The sequence below is a fragment of the Ailuropoda melanoleuca genome, chromosome 3 (genome assembly GCF_002007445.2).
Source record: "Ailuropoda melanoleuca isolate Jingjing chromosome 3, ASM200744v2, whole genome shotgun sequence".
Lineage (NCBI taxonomy): Eukaryota > Metazoa > Chordata > Mammalia > Carnivora > Ursidae > Ailuropoda > Ailuropoda melanoleuca.
Window position 1 is genome coordinate 41,697,520 of NC_048220.1, and position 14,541 is coordinate 41,712,060.

Genomic DNA, 14,541 nt, shown 5'->3' on the forward strand with positions numbered 1-14,541 from the left:
GGCCAACCGGGATGAGACCTAATTAGTTTTCTCTTTTTTCCAATCTGAACATGTTTTCTGATGATAATTAATACTAGAGAATACTTTCCTGTTACATGTCACCTACTGTTCACAAGTATGTAATACTCTAAAACACACAATATTTTGTTTGTAAAGTTGTTTTGTGAGGGTTTTTACCAGTGGAGATTTACATTTAAACTCGTGGAGGAATGTAAAGATTGTATACAGTGCTGTTTATGGGTCTTTATGATTCTTTTTTAGTCTGCAGAATACTATCATTTATTTATAAAATGTAAAAATTAAGTTTTTGCATTCATAGTAACCATTCTTTAAGAGTGATCCATGAAGCATCTTTAATTCCTTCATTAGAACTTTTTGTCTGCTAACTAAATATTGTCAGGAGAGGGCATTTACAACAATATCTAAAGACTGTTTTTTTTTCTGGGAATTTATTTGTAGTGAGTAGTTTTATTAGAGGCAAAATATTACTGAGGTATAGTGATACACCAGAAAAGTAGATTTACTTTTTGACAGATCAACAAATGTGGACTAAAACACTATCATAACTGATTAGAAAAAAAGCTAATTTGCTCAGTGATCATAGTGGGTAAATAATGTAATTAGTCCTTCACATTTTCTCTGAGATTCTCTATCATTTTACCCCATTCTTTAGAATAGATCTCAAATAATACAAAATACTATATGTTTTCTAATAAAGAGCGACTTGCCATTTAGCATCTAGTGTCCCTATAAAATTGTTGAAAAAATGCCCAAAGATGGAAGACTGTGGCAATAGACCAGTCACTTGTTGCTAGTCTCCTAAAGTTTTATCTGTCTTTAAGAAACCACAGGGAAAGAGAGTGGAAAATGTCCTTTTCACTTCCCTNCCTTCACATTTTCTCTGAGATTCTCTATCATTTTACCCCATTCTTTAGAATAGATCTCAAATAATACAAAATACTATATGTTTTCTAATAAAGAGCAACTTGCCATTTAGCATCTAGTGTCCCTATAAAATTGTTGAAAAAATGCCCAAAGATGAAGACTGTGGCAATAGACCAGTCACTTGTTGCTAGTCTCCTCAAGTTTTATCTGTCTTTAAGAAACCACAGGGAAAGAGAGTGGAAAATGTCTTTTTCACTTCCCTTAACTCTCTGGTGAAGGCGTTTTAGTTCTCCTCTTCCTAGCTTTGAGACCAAATACAGTGTCATTTGTGGGTAAATCCACAGTGCTTCTTTGTACTTGACCTAGGAATAGAAACCTCAAACAGAGCCATTGTCAACTTTGTCATGAACAGGATTCAGCCATTTTCACTTATGGGTGATTTCACTTTGCTTGTGTTGTTTGACCCCAAAATTCAGCATGTCTGACCTTTACAGTGTAACAAGAGAAGGATTGGTAGATAGGAAAAAGAGACTTAAACAAAAAGCACTGACTAACCCTACTAAGACTTTATGAAGCCACTTTGAGTGTAGATTTAGGTAAGCACTATAGTACAGTTTAACCATAGCAAGCTCTGCAGTTGATGCATAGTCCTTACGAGTCGGTAAGGGCTTTGTGTGTTTAGAACAATGTCTCGTGGAGCACCTGGGTGGCTCAATCGGTGAAGTATACGACTCTTGATTTCAGCTCAGGTCGGCATACCAGGGTCATGAGATTGAGCCCTGCATCTGGCTCCACCCTCTGCGGGGAGTCTGCTGGAGATTCTCCCTCTCCCTCTGGTCCTGTCCCTGCTTGTACGAGCGTGCACACACGCACGTGCTTGCTTTCTCTCTCTAATATAAATAAATAAATCTTTAAAAACAAAACAGTGTCTGCCACATAGTAAAGATTATTTAAGTGTTTTGCAATTTTATGTGTTACTGTTACTATTACTGCTATTTTAAAAGAAAAACTAAACACAGTCTCTGAAGGATTTGTTAGTTAACTAAATCAAGAAGAACTAGTGAAATTTCATCCTCATGATAATTGACATTTGATTTACGCTTTTTTGATATTCAACAATTTAAAAATTCTATATTTAGAGATAGTAGCAGTGAATATAGATTATATGGATGCTAATGAATTAGTTTATTTCCTGCTTTTCTCTTTGAAAACAAACACTGTAATCTGTTTCATGCATTACAGTATGTATATTTGTTTCGATAATATGAAGAAATTTTGTTTACGCGTTATATCTGCGCATGTTTAGTATCTCTTGACAACAGTGTTACTTTATTCTTGAGTATCACAAAACTAATTTTTACATGTAGCTTTTTGCGTATACATTCTTTTATATGAGTTTTAGAATTTATTTTGAAATATAGCCAGAATATTTATTTTAATCTTGTAAGAATATAGATCAAAATGAATACTTACTTTCTTATCAGTGAAAACATATTCTTTGTCATTATATCTGTGATTTTTAAAAATTTACTTACTGAATATGATAGCTATTACTTTTTTATAGGTAGAAATAAAGCTATTGGCAGGAATTTTCTCGTTTTCATTTAAAATACATAAATCCAACAATATTGAATACTATTTAGTTGTTTAAGTTAATGATTTTAAGATATGTTAATTGTGAATAAATACAAGGCTAAAATTAATTTTATATCCTTTTTCCTAAATGTAAGTAGAACCAGAGGAATATAAGGTAGAACCAGAAGCTATCACTAAAAGTAATTTTGTTAACTTAGTTCTAAGGGCTTGTTTAAAAAACCCTTTAAATCTGTTTTATGGTGTTAATTTGCTTAGTATTCTCATTAAAGATACTTACCTGACTGGTTCTTGTCAGTGCTGTTATAAATGTCAAACTAATGTTCCTTGACCAGTTGAATTTTTCTGCTGATGACTTTTTATCTAATTTGGAAGGGGCTTTTCCCTACCTGTCTTCAAGATGATGTAGGCTCTCTTACACATTTTAGCTCTCATATATTATCAGAATTTAAAATAAAAGGAGAAATGATGATAGTTGCCTTTCCAAATATAAACATATTTTGGTTAAACGTAGATTCCTACTGAATCTCTTTACATAATTCAGTATTTGTTTTCTTTGCCCCATTACAGAGACTTTAAGAAAATGAATAAAATGTAGCATGAAAGTACAGGGTACAGGAACAAAAGAATAGAGGGGGGCAAAAGAGGATTCATAGAGTATAAGTTATAATTAGACAAATAGATATAAATCATACATGCACAGTATAATTAGATACTTTGGGCCAGAGATTTGCCTCTGAGTTTATTCATAGGCTGTGGAAGAAAAACTTGTTCACTTAAATAGGGATTTTAAATCTGGACACCATTGACATTTTGGATCAGGTAATTTTTTGTTTTGAGGGGCTGTCCAGTGCACATTGTAGGAAGGTTAATAGCCTCCTTAATTCAACCCACTAGCAGCCAATTGTAACAACCAGAGTTTCCAGACCTTGCCAGATATCTTATAGGAGGCAGTAGCACATGGTTGAGAGCATTTGATTTAAATTATTCACAGGGTCTGAAAGTAAATACAGATCTCTTTGCATCTTGAAGTACAGCTCCTTCTGATACTAGACCAGACCATATTCCTCAGAGTCTCACTAGGAACTCATGGATATAATGAACAACATTCACTATACTTTAAACTAGGAATGATAGCATGCCCTAGAAAATTTCGTGACGGCTAACCTTGCCATGATGGAGGCATGGAAAACAATGAGGTGACCTAGTCACTTGAGTATTTGCTTGTGTGGATGGATCCAGGAACAGTTTTTAAAGCAGCTGCAAAAAGAGGTGGACACTGGTTTTTGAAATCAATCCTTCTTAAATACTGTTTCCTTCTTCATGTATCTTGATAAAACTTCAGATGGCAGTGATTTAGAAATTAGATTCCCTGACATGCCTGGAGTGTAGCCATTTTAAGTTCGCACTTGAATAAGACCCTCCTGCCTTACTTATCACAGTCATTGCCAGTCTGCTCTTCAGTGTTGGTCTGCTAAGGAGTATGCACAAGTCCAAACTTTACGGCACTTTCTCCTGGAGGAGAAAGACACTGAATTTTTCATAAGAATAACCTTATCTAGTATAAAGGCCTACTCCTTTATCCTGAGATTTCATCTTCTCATGTGAAAAGTACTTAGATGACAGCCACCATTATTTCTTTTTAGGTCTTTCATTAGCACGGTAACAAGTTGGTCTGTCACTGTCCCTTCCACGATTTTCATTTTAAAGTACTCTGTTGAATCCTAAAGTATATGTGTCCTTTTAAAAGACGTTTTGAGCTGGGAGTAAGACTGTCCCTTTCTTGTAAAAGTGTATGGGGAATTCTTACCTGAACAGAATGTCTTCTCACTGTGCTAGGATAAGAGTTAATTACGAGCCAGGGCCTAGGTCAGTATTCTGTCAGGGAAAAAAAAAAAACCTCTTTTTTAATATGTCCTATTGCACTTAAAGAGAATTTTGAAAATATTAACAACAAAGAATGGCACGTTTTAGATACAGATATTTTGGGGTCATGTTTTGATCTATAAATTATACACATAAGATCTGTATTGTGTTGTATTATATATGATAAAACATGTAAAATAACATTATGAACATGTCATCGTATACAGTTTTAATAAAATAGCTTTCTACTCTGCATTAGAATAGCTAAACACAGTATCCTTTTCCTATGCTAGTCTGGTAGTTACATTTTTAAGAATATTTTTTATGTGTAAATTCTTACAGGGGAGCAGATTTGAAGACTAGTCCAAGGACTGAGAATTATCTAAACACAGTATTATAAGTTTTTAGAGTGTAATAAGACTTTTTTCTTAAGTAGCATAGCATATTCAATGCCAGTGCAGTAGCACTTAGTAAATGCTTATTGAATGAATGAACCATTTAAGCACATATAAAAATATGATCAAATGATTCAGTTCCTTGTTGTTTACCATGCTGGCACTAGAAATAGTTTGAAATGAAAGTTTGGTTCATATGGTTATGTGCTTGGTTTCTGAAAGAAAAAAAAACAACTTGGGAGCTTAATTTTTTTCCTAAATTATTTTAATTAGTGGTAGGCAAATGGGGAAGTACTCGGTTATGGGTTGATGTCAGTTTTTAGATAGCTGTTTATATCCCAGTAGTCTGAACAGCACTCAAAAGGTTTGTAAAGAAAGGTTTATAGTTTAGTTTTAAATAAATTGCTTCATTTAAACTGATTTGGAACGTTGAATTAACCTGTCCTTTTTAAAATAAATTCATTGGCAGAACTAAGTTCAGAAAATCTCAGAACCTGCTTTAAGATCATCAATGGTTATATCTTTTTATCATCAACAGAATTTCTACAGGTATGGTGTAGTAGTTTTTGCATTGTAAAAATTTATGTAGCTCTTACTTGGCTTGTTTCTCATTTGAAATGGAGGTACCTTTAAAAAATTTTAAAGATTGATCTGTTACTTTAAGGGGAGGAAAAAACTTATTATAGTCACTGTAGGGCAGATGTGATGCAGTTCCATGAGCTGTTACTTAACACAGAAAGTATGCTCTATAAATAAATACAGCTTTATATTTCTGTAAAAATCAGTATCGCAGTAAACTGCATTTTTATTTTCTAATCTTTTTCTAAGAGTTCTAATTGAAACTTCATATGCTTAGACCTTAAGTATATAATTTTCAAATAGATTATAATGAGTTCCAAATTTAATTTTTTCCTGTTTTGATACTGCAAGTATATTTATATGTATATTTTGACTTCTGATTGAATTTCAGACATATGCAGTGGGTCTCTGTCAGTCCTTTTGTGAGCTGCTAAAGGAAATTACTACAGAAGGTCAAGTTCAAGTGCTCAAGGTATTGTCATATTCAAAATGAATACTGTTGTAAGTTTCCCATCTGTATTTTGCGAAATTGGACCTTCATTTGGGTTTGGATGATTGGCAAGAAGGAGAAAAGTACTTCTGGACAGTATTTTCTTTTAGTGGTAATCAATTGCTATAATACCTCTGGACCAGGGATCTCAAATTTGAATGTGCATACAGATCTCCTGAGGATGTTGTTAAAATGTGGATTCCGCGTTTCTGACAAGGTCGCTGCTGATGGTATCCTAATCAAGGTCCATTTCCCTCCCCCCATCCTGAGACCTCACTTTTAAGCAAGGCTTTAAAAATGTTTACGAGTTGTCCAAAGGCTGGTGACATGTAATACTTCTCACTGCTCCAGTTGTTTAACCTACTTTTGGAAAGAAATTTTATTGTAATTTGAGACTTTTCATTTGCACTGGCATCATAGTTATAGTATGAAACTTGTATAGATTGAGTATGATTTAGAGCCAGTATCAAATCTTTATGTTGTATACCTGAAAATAACAAAATGTTATATGTCAGTTATACCTCAATTAAAAAAAAAACTTTAAAAAAATAAGCTCTGAGTTAATGTTTATGCATTATATCTTTATATATTAAAGATGTATACATTATCTTTATATATTATATATAATTGTGTAGAATTAACAGGCTGAGTTGGATATATTTATATATTAAATAAAAATACAAATAGTATCATTTAAATAGATACTATAAACATAAGTGTATTTGTAATATTATTATATATAGTGAAATACATCTTTACATGTATATGTGTATGTGTATACATATATGCATATGTGCTTTATGTTTGTATTTTGCAAGATGTAGCTGTTCCAAGTTTCAGGCCTTCCTGCATTCCCCCCTTTTACCTGATTTCTTAACTGTGTTCTACGTCAGGTACGGTCAGATACACGAGATGGTTAGGTGAAGTGTTAATTATCATAACAGAGTTGCATTTATTATATGAAAACCATGGCATTTCTTTAGATCCTAAAAACTATGATTTTCTCCCGGTGACGTTAGAAAGTCTTTGCCCAAAGTGGTTCATTGTAAGAAACGTACAGTTGACCCTCGAACAACACAAAGGTTAGAGGTCAAGACCCTCTGCACATTGAAAATCCAGATTTAACTTCTGACTCCCCATAAACTTAACTATTAATACCCTGCTGTTGACCGAAATCTTAAAGATAATATAAATAATCAGTTAAGAAAATAATGAGGTAAATGAAAAACTCATGAGAAAATGCATTTATAGTACTGTACTGTAGTGAAAAGAATCTGCAGTACGTGGACCTGTGCAATTCAGACCCTTGTTCAAGGGTCAGCTGTATGTAACTAATCACAATAATTGTCATAGTAATCCACAGTATATTTGGGGGACTAAATGCGTTAAAGTTCGTGCAGGTGGTAGAATCTTCTTTTATGTTAACCATTATTGTAGCTGCTGTACAACTAATAAGAGTAATCATCAGTTTGAACTTATTCAAACATATTTAATGTGTTGTTCTTCAGAAGTTTATTATACACATGCACATATAAAACTCCACATATCCATGTTACAATACTTGTTAATTCAATGCAGCTTGGTTGCATTTGGTATCTTTGGTCATTATTTATTTACTCACCATATAGGTTATGGGTCAACAAACTTTTTCTGTAAAGAACCGGGTAGTAAATGTTTTAGGCTTTGTGGGCCATACAGTTTCTGTCTCAACTATTTGTATCTGCTTTTGTAGAATTGAAAGCAGTTATAGATGATAAGTACATGGATGAGTGTTGCTGGCTGTATTTCATTAATGCTTCATTTACAGAATTTTGGCATGGGCATAGTTTGCCAACCCTTGGTATTGGTATTCGGTTATCAAGTGATCGGGCAGGGAGGCACCTATAATTAAGGACTTTGTATGTTTCCTAAGGCTACCATAACAAAGTACCACCACCTGGATGGCTTCAAACAACAGAAATTAATTTGTAGTATTTATAGTAGTTACCTTTCTCACAGTGTACTAGACACTGGAAGTCTGAAATCAAGGTGTTGGCAGGGCCATGCTCTCTCTGAAGACTCTGGGGGAGAGTTTGTTCATGCGTTTGTCTTAGCTTGTGGTGATTGCCAGCAGGCTTTGGCTTCCTTGGCTTGTACATATATCATTTCCATCTCTGCTTTCCCTTGTCACATGATGTTCTCCTTTATCTCTGTTTTCTCTTCTAATAAGAGTACCAGTCGTAATGAATAAAGGACCTACCCTAATAATACCATCTTAGCCCAATTACATCTGCAAAGATGCTGTTTCCAACCATATTCATGGGTACCTGGGATTAGGACTTCAGCATATCTTTTTGGAAGACACAGTTCAACCCATAATAAGCATTTACTGTTAAAAAGTGAAAAGATGGCTTTTGTGTGTGGGGATGAAGTATGGACGACTTGCTTGGAATAGTTTTGTAGAGGAAAGTGATCCAGTAAAAGGGAGGATGGTTCTAGATGATACAGGGGATTGGGATTTCCTGTCAAGAACATTTGTGGAAAGATAAGCTTGAAAGAGGGGCAGGAGTTTGTTTTCTGAGAGAGTTGGCAAAAATGGCAGTGATTGAAGCTGTAGATAATCAGATGAGAAGTGTAGGGAACTGGTGTTTTCAGTTACAAAGGAGACAAGGTTAGAGCTGCCTGATGCCTGTCACTCTTGAGGCAGAGGTACGTTGCAAGATGATGAGAATATTTGTACTTTCTACAGGGTTGGGGGCATGAAGATTACTCATCTCCGTATTCATTCTTAAATAAATTCTTCATTACTGATGTTAAAGTTGATACTTAGGATTCTTGATTCACTTAAATATTAGAACAATGTCTTTAGGCTTTAAGAGAATTCTTATAATATAGAAAGGCTTTTAACAGGAGTTGAAATAAAGAGATCTTTGGTTAATTCTGATTTTTTCCCAGAAAGTCCATTTATCAAACCCATTGCTGACTTCACCATATTGTCCGTGTTTGCTCTTCTGTATTTGAAATCACAGTAGAAACTTTAAACCAAGATAATGTTGTGAACTAAAAATAGGGCGCATACAGTAAAATATGGTGAAACTCTGATTTTAGTTCCATAGATTCTTTAGTTTCTTTTTTAGTGTAGGGATTAAAGCATGAGAATGTAAGCCCCTGTTAGGAAAGAAGAAGTTAGGTCTCTGAAGAGTAGTTACAGAAATCTGTGGCTTGTAGAGACTCTGGATGCTTGAGGCCTGGTCTATTGCCACGTGTCTATCAGTCCTCACCCCAATTGTTTTCACAGTATTCTCTAAGCTGCAGAGATTACAGGTGACATTGGACGTGAATTTTTAATGCATTTATGCCCTTCCAAACTGACGTAGTGGAAATATATAATTTTACTGAGGAACCTCATCTGTCTTACGTAATCATAGCTTCATCTTTTGCCTTGGTGATAATTTCTTTTCTGGAAGTAGAAGAGATAACAAGGAGTCAACGTTATGGCCTTAATTCTAACTGAGGAAAAAGTAGCTGGCTATGTGGAAGTGAGACAGAAATTTGAGAGGAAATTGCCATGTCATTTTGATGTTGTCTTTATAGATGTGTGTGTGTGTGTGTGTGTGTGTGTGTGTCTTTCTCCTCTAGCCTTTCCATGATCCTAACTTCAGTAAATTATGTGTTCTTCTTCCTCTGAATGCATACAATGTAAGTGATTTGGAAGCGTGGGCAATCCGTAATTCTTAACGCGAAGGATCGCACAGTGATTATGCCTCTACAATCCAGTAGAAATGCCACCTGACGCATACTAGCTGCCCGTTTCCGGTGTTACTCTCCTCTTCACCTGCGCTTGGGTTTGCACCTCCAGCTCTGCTACTTAAGCAGTTCTTGAGTATATTCGGGGCTTCAGCGCTCTCATTTGTTGCATAAGGGGTTGTGCCGTATGAAATTTTAATAATTTGTAACTGCATTATCTGAAATCCTCTTTTAAATTTTAATCTGTATATTCTAAGTGATTAGGAAAAGAGGTTTGTGCTTATGTTAAACACCTCAGAAAAAGTTTGAGTTGAAGGTGGTTTTCTCCCCCTCCTGCTTTTGTAGTATTTTTTTTTTTTTTTAAAGACTTTATTCATCCATTCGACAGAGATAGAGACAGCCAGCGAGAGAGGGAACACAAGCAGGGGGAGTGGGAGAGGAAGAAGCAGGCTCATAGCGGAGGAGCCCGATGCGGGGCTGGATCCCATAACGCCGGGATCACGCCCTGAGCCGAAGGCAGACGCCCAATGGCTGTGCCACCCCAGGCGCCCCTTTTGTAGTATTTTTAGTAACTACTGAAAGACAAATTATTCCGAGCCGTATGAAATGGGCATTGTGAAATTCATTAGAAAAATGAAGCAGGTTTTTAAGGATATGTCCTAAGAGAATGTTTACTTTCTTTTTGCTGTTTATTTTTAATTATATTCTTGCAAAAGCACATAATTAGAGGCAGTAGAGCAGTAGAGCGTAGTAGGTCAGACTGCAGACTGAAGTGAAGCTGCCGGGGTTCAGGTACGGGCTCTGCTGCTTCCCAGCCATGTACAGTGAGCAAGTTCGTCTCTACTCCTCACTTTCCATCTATAAAATGGGGTTGAAAACTTGGCTTGTATCCTAGAGTTGAGGTAAGGATCCCAGGAGCTTACATGTATAAAGCATTTATAACAGTGCCTACTATCTATGTTAACTGTTGGCTGTTTTTACCTAACTGTGTAATTAAATAGTTGTCTAGTTATATAATTATATAATCTCCTTTTGGGGCAGAATAATTTCTTTGGTTGTTAAGATTTTTGGCTGTAAGAAAAAACAAATTATTCTATCTCTTCTTTGACCATTTCTTCTAGATAAGTGTTTATTTGAAATGAAGAATACATTAGTTAAAATTTCAGAACTAAGCAGTCTGTTTACACAATGATAGAGATTTATTTTTTATCAAGAAATATATATCTCAGCTGGCCCTTTAAAATTAATTGTATTTAATTTTTCTTGCTTTCCAGAATAGTAGCATAGTCTTTTAAAATATTTTTATTATGAAAATTTCCAAGTTTATATAATGTATAACACCACCTTACAACTTTACTAGAAAAAAAATTTTTGTTTCTTCTTTTTCCTTTGATGTGAAAGAAGGTGATATTGTTTCTTAATTATACCTAATAATATTTGATTTAAAAATTCAGCACAAATCATTTATCATACAAATAAAAATTAAAATATTTGTATCATTTAACATAAGTTACAAATTAAGCCAACTTGTAGTTAAGCCAACAGTTCATTGATAGGATATAAGTACTTGAATTAAAAATTGGCCACCTAATAACATTTTAACACTATTTTTGTGTAAACATTGCTGTAGCTGAACCAGCACATTTTATTTGAAATCTCAGAAACTGGATTTTATTATTTAATTGATGATAAATACTAGGAGTATGCTAATTATCATGAATAAATTATTTGTTTTTTAAATGAATATTTTAGGACAGTGGTCTTTTTATGCCTGTACTTGAAAGCTAAGAGAACTCTCAAAATTTTTTACTTTTTCCTATTCTCAGAGTTCCAGTAAAGGTATAATAGTAATAGTTTTTAATATTAACTCATTATTTTCATTTTTAATACCTCTCAGATGCTGTTTCTTAATATAGTATGCCATATAACATTTTTAATATATTTTTGGCTAAATGTCACTGTTATACTTGTTTATGACAGTATCTGGAAGTAACTGCTTTTTGTTCTTTGAAGCAGAAAATTACAATGTTACAAAAATTGGATAGAGAGATAAGTATGCCTGCTTTTGGAAAAAATAGTTAAGAGCAAAAATAGGCTTATTATATTTTGTGAGTCAGAACAAATTATCTAGGTGAATATAATTATATTCTAAAAATACTAAAATTTGAATTGTTAACTTCTCTTTAATTTGAAATTTGTCTATATGTATACATACCACTTTGAGTTTAGAAATTCTCTTGTCATGGTTTTATGAAGTAGTAATAAGCCACGTTGCTTTCATTCACTGTGGTAAGGCTTATTTAAGATGGCACAAATATTTTTAAGGTATAATTTATTCTGCAATAATACTAGCATTTACTATATGCTACATATTTCTAAGCACATAACATAGAGTTCATTCAGTCCTCATACAAACTTACGATGATAGTACTGTTCTTTCCCCCATTTTACAGATGAGAAATTAAATCACAAAGAGGTAAATACCTTGTCCAAGGTCACACACCTAGTAAGTATTGGAGCTGTGATATAAATGTAGGCATTCTGACTTCAGGATCCATGCTATTAACCACCTTGTTTGCAATGTAAGCCTAAAGCCAGGAAATAGTTTGAGTGCAGAACACCAGCTAAAAGCCTGCATTTTTTTCACAGGGATTTTAAAAACATAGTCGGTTCCAAGTATATTTACAAAAGGGATGGATTAAAGCCAAAGTGTAGAGGTTTAATTTGTAGTAGCAAAATGCTGGTAAAAAATAATTTATAATAGGTAATTAGATGATTGGACGTACCCCAGCTTATTAAACCACACAGAAGAGTACTGTGCAGCTTAGAAAGAAATGAAGACTGCCTGTATACAGTGTTAGAGTGATTCTGAGACTCCAAGCAAAGACCAGTGTCTAGAGTTTTCTTACGTTTAAAGAGTGCAACCTACAAAGCAATAGAAAAACAAGCCAAATTAACAAAGGTGGTTATGTAGGTAGAAGATGGAGAGAGGATAGAAGGTTGATCTTTCAGGATGTGTATCTGGTTTTTTCTTTGGTTTTTGGAGCCAAATAGATATTTTACATGATTTAAAATAATAAAGTAGAAAGCAGTTCCTAAAGATCAAAAACAAGCTAAAACATTTGAACCTATTATTGTGTTGGTACCATAGCCATCGGAGAAGAATATTTCAAGTAATTTTAATATATAGTATTTTACATGTGGATTGCTAGTGGGATACATCAGAACAGAAAGAAACACAAGGAGATTATAAATTGCATTCAGCAGTGTTATTGTTATTAGTGATGATTTGTATGGTTATTTTGAAACCTTTAAGTAGATATGTGGAATGTTACATATATTAGAAACAAGTTAATGTTATAATCTGAGACTTTTTGATGTATGAGAAAGATGGACATATAAGATCAAAGAATATATGTAAAATCCTGTAATGTCCGTTGGATTTGGTGAATTTACATTATGTACTTTACAGGAAAAGAAAATAAATACCCTAATGCTGTCTAAGTAAAAGACCTAGAGCAGTGTCAGTCCAGTGGCAAGAAATGTCCCAGAGCACAGATTGTAGTCTGTAAATACTGTTTCCTGCTGGTTGAGTCCAGAGTTCAGACAAGAGATACTCAAGATAAACTGGAGAGATCTCTTTGTGCCAGAAGGAAGAGAAGGTGGGATTCTGTCAAAAGGATGCAGGAATCAATTTGAAGGAGCTCCCACATGGCTAATGATGGGACAGTTTGAGTATCAGAATAAAAGTAAATTGATTAAAACACATCAAACAAGCTAAGATCCCTGAGAACGTAATGATTCCCCTCCCAAGAAGAGTAAGTTATGAGTTAAATTCTATTAATAACTATAAATTACCTTACTTTAAGTATCTTTGATCGTATCCATTGTCTTTAGAGTTATTTGCTTGTGGGAGCTGCTTGTCCATGTGGGTGTACATACATTTCACTTGAAATCTGTAAAATTGTTTATTACCACTGAAATCATTAAATGCATTTTTTTTTAAAGATTTTATTTATTTATTTGACAGAGAGACAGCGAGAGAGGGAACACAGGCAGGGGGAGTGGGAGAGGAAGAAGCAGGCTCCCAGTGGATCAGGGAGCGCGATGCGGGGCTCGATCCCAGGACCCTGGGATCACGCCTTGAGCCGAAGGCAGACACTTAACGACTGAGCCACCCAGGCGCCCCCATTAGATGCATTTTTAAAAATTTTGTTTAGAATAGAAAGCACTGGTTGCTGATCAAAATGTGCAGGACGATTTTGATCCTAGGTTTACAGAGGAGCCTTCTTCAGTGGAGGTAGTCATAATTTGAGCTCTGTGGCTTTTATTTCCTTTTTAAATATTTTTTTATTATATTATGTTAGTCACCATACAGTACATCCCTGGTTTTTGATGTAAAGTTCGATGAGTCATCAGTTGCATATAACACCCAGTGCACCATGCAATACGTGCCCTCCTTACTACCCATCACTGGTCTATCCCATTCCCCGACCCCCTTCCCTCTGAAGCCCTCAGTTTGTTTCTCAGAGTCCATAGTCACTCATGCTTCAGTCCCCCATCTGATTACCCCCCCTTTCTTTATCCCTTTCTTCTCCTACTGATCTTCCTAGTTCTTATGTTCCGTAGATGAGAGAAACCATATGTAGATCTTGGATACCAGTCTTTTATCTGTAGTATCGTTTGCAAATATATTCTCCCATTCCGTGGGCTGCCTCTTTAGTTTTCATGACTGTTTCCTTCACTGTGCAGAAGCTTTTTATCCTGATGAAGTCCCACAAGTTCATTTTATCTTTTGTTTCTCTTGCCTTTGGAGATGTGTCATGAAAAAGGNTATGTAGATCTTGGATACCAGTCTTTTATCTGTAGTATCGTTTGCAAATATATTCTCCCATTCCGTGGGCTGCCTCTTTAGTTTTCATGACTGTTTCCTTCACTGTGCAGAAGCTTTTTATCCTGATGAAGTCCCACAAGTTCATTTTATCTTTTGTTTCTCTTGCCTTTGGA

General features: G+C 34.8%; 1 protein-coding gene across 1 annotated transcript in view; it reads left to right on the plus strand.

The window, feature by feature from the left end:
* The window catches only part of IPO11 (importin 11), a 191,904-nt gene that overhangs the window by 98,265 nt on the left and 79,098 nt on the right, over positions 1 to 14,541 (plus strand). The window contains exons 23-24 of the mRNA XM_034655635.1: positions 5,209 to 5,288; positions 5,710 to 5,790. Of these exons, the coding sequence (XP_034511526.1) occupies positions 5,209 to 5,288; positions 5,710 to 5,790 (161 nt within the window). The remainder of the gene's footprint in view (positions 1 to 5,208; positions 5,289 to 5,709; positions 5,791 to 14,541) is intronic.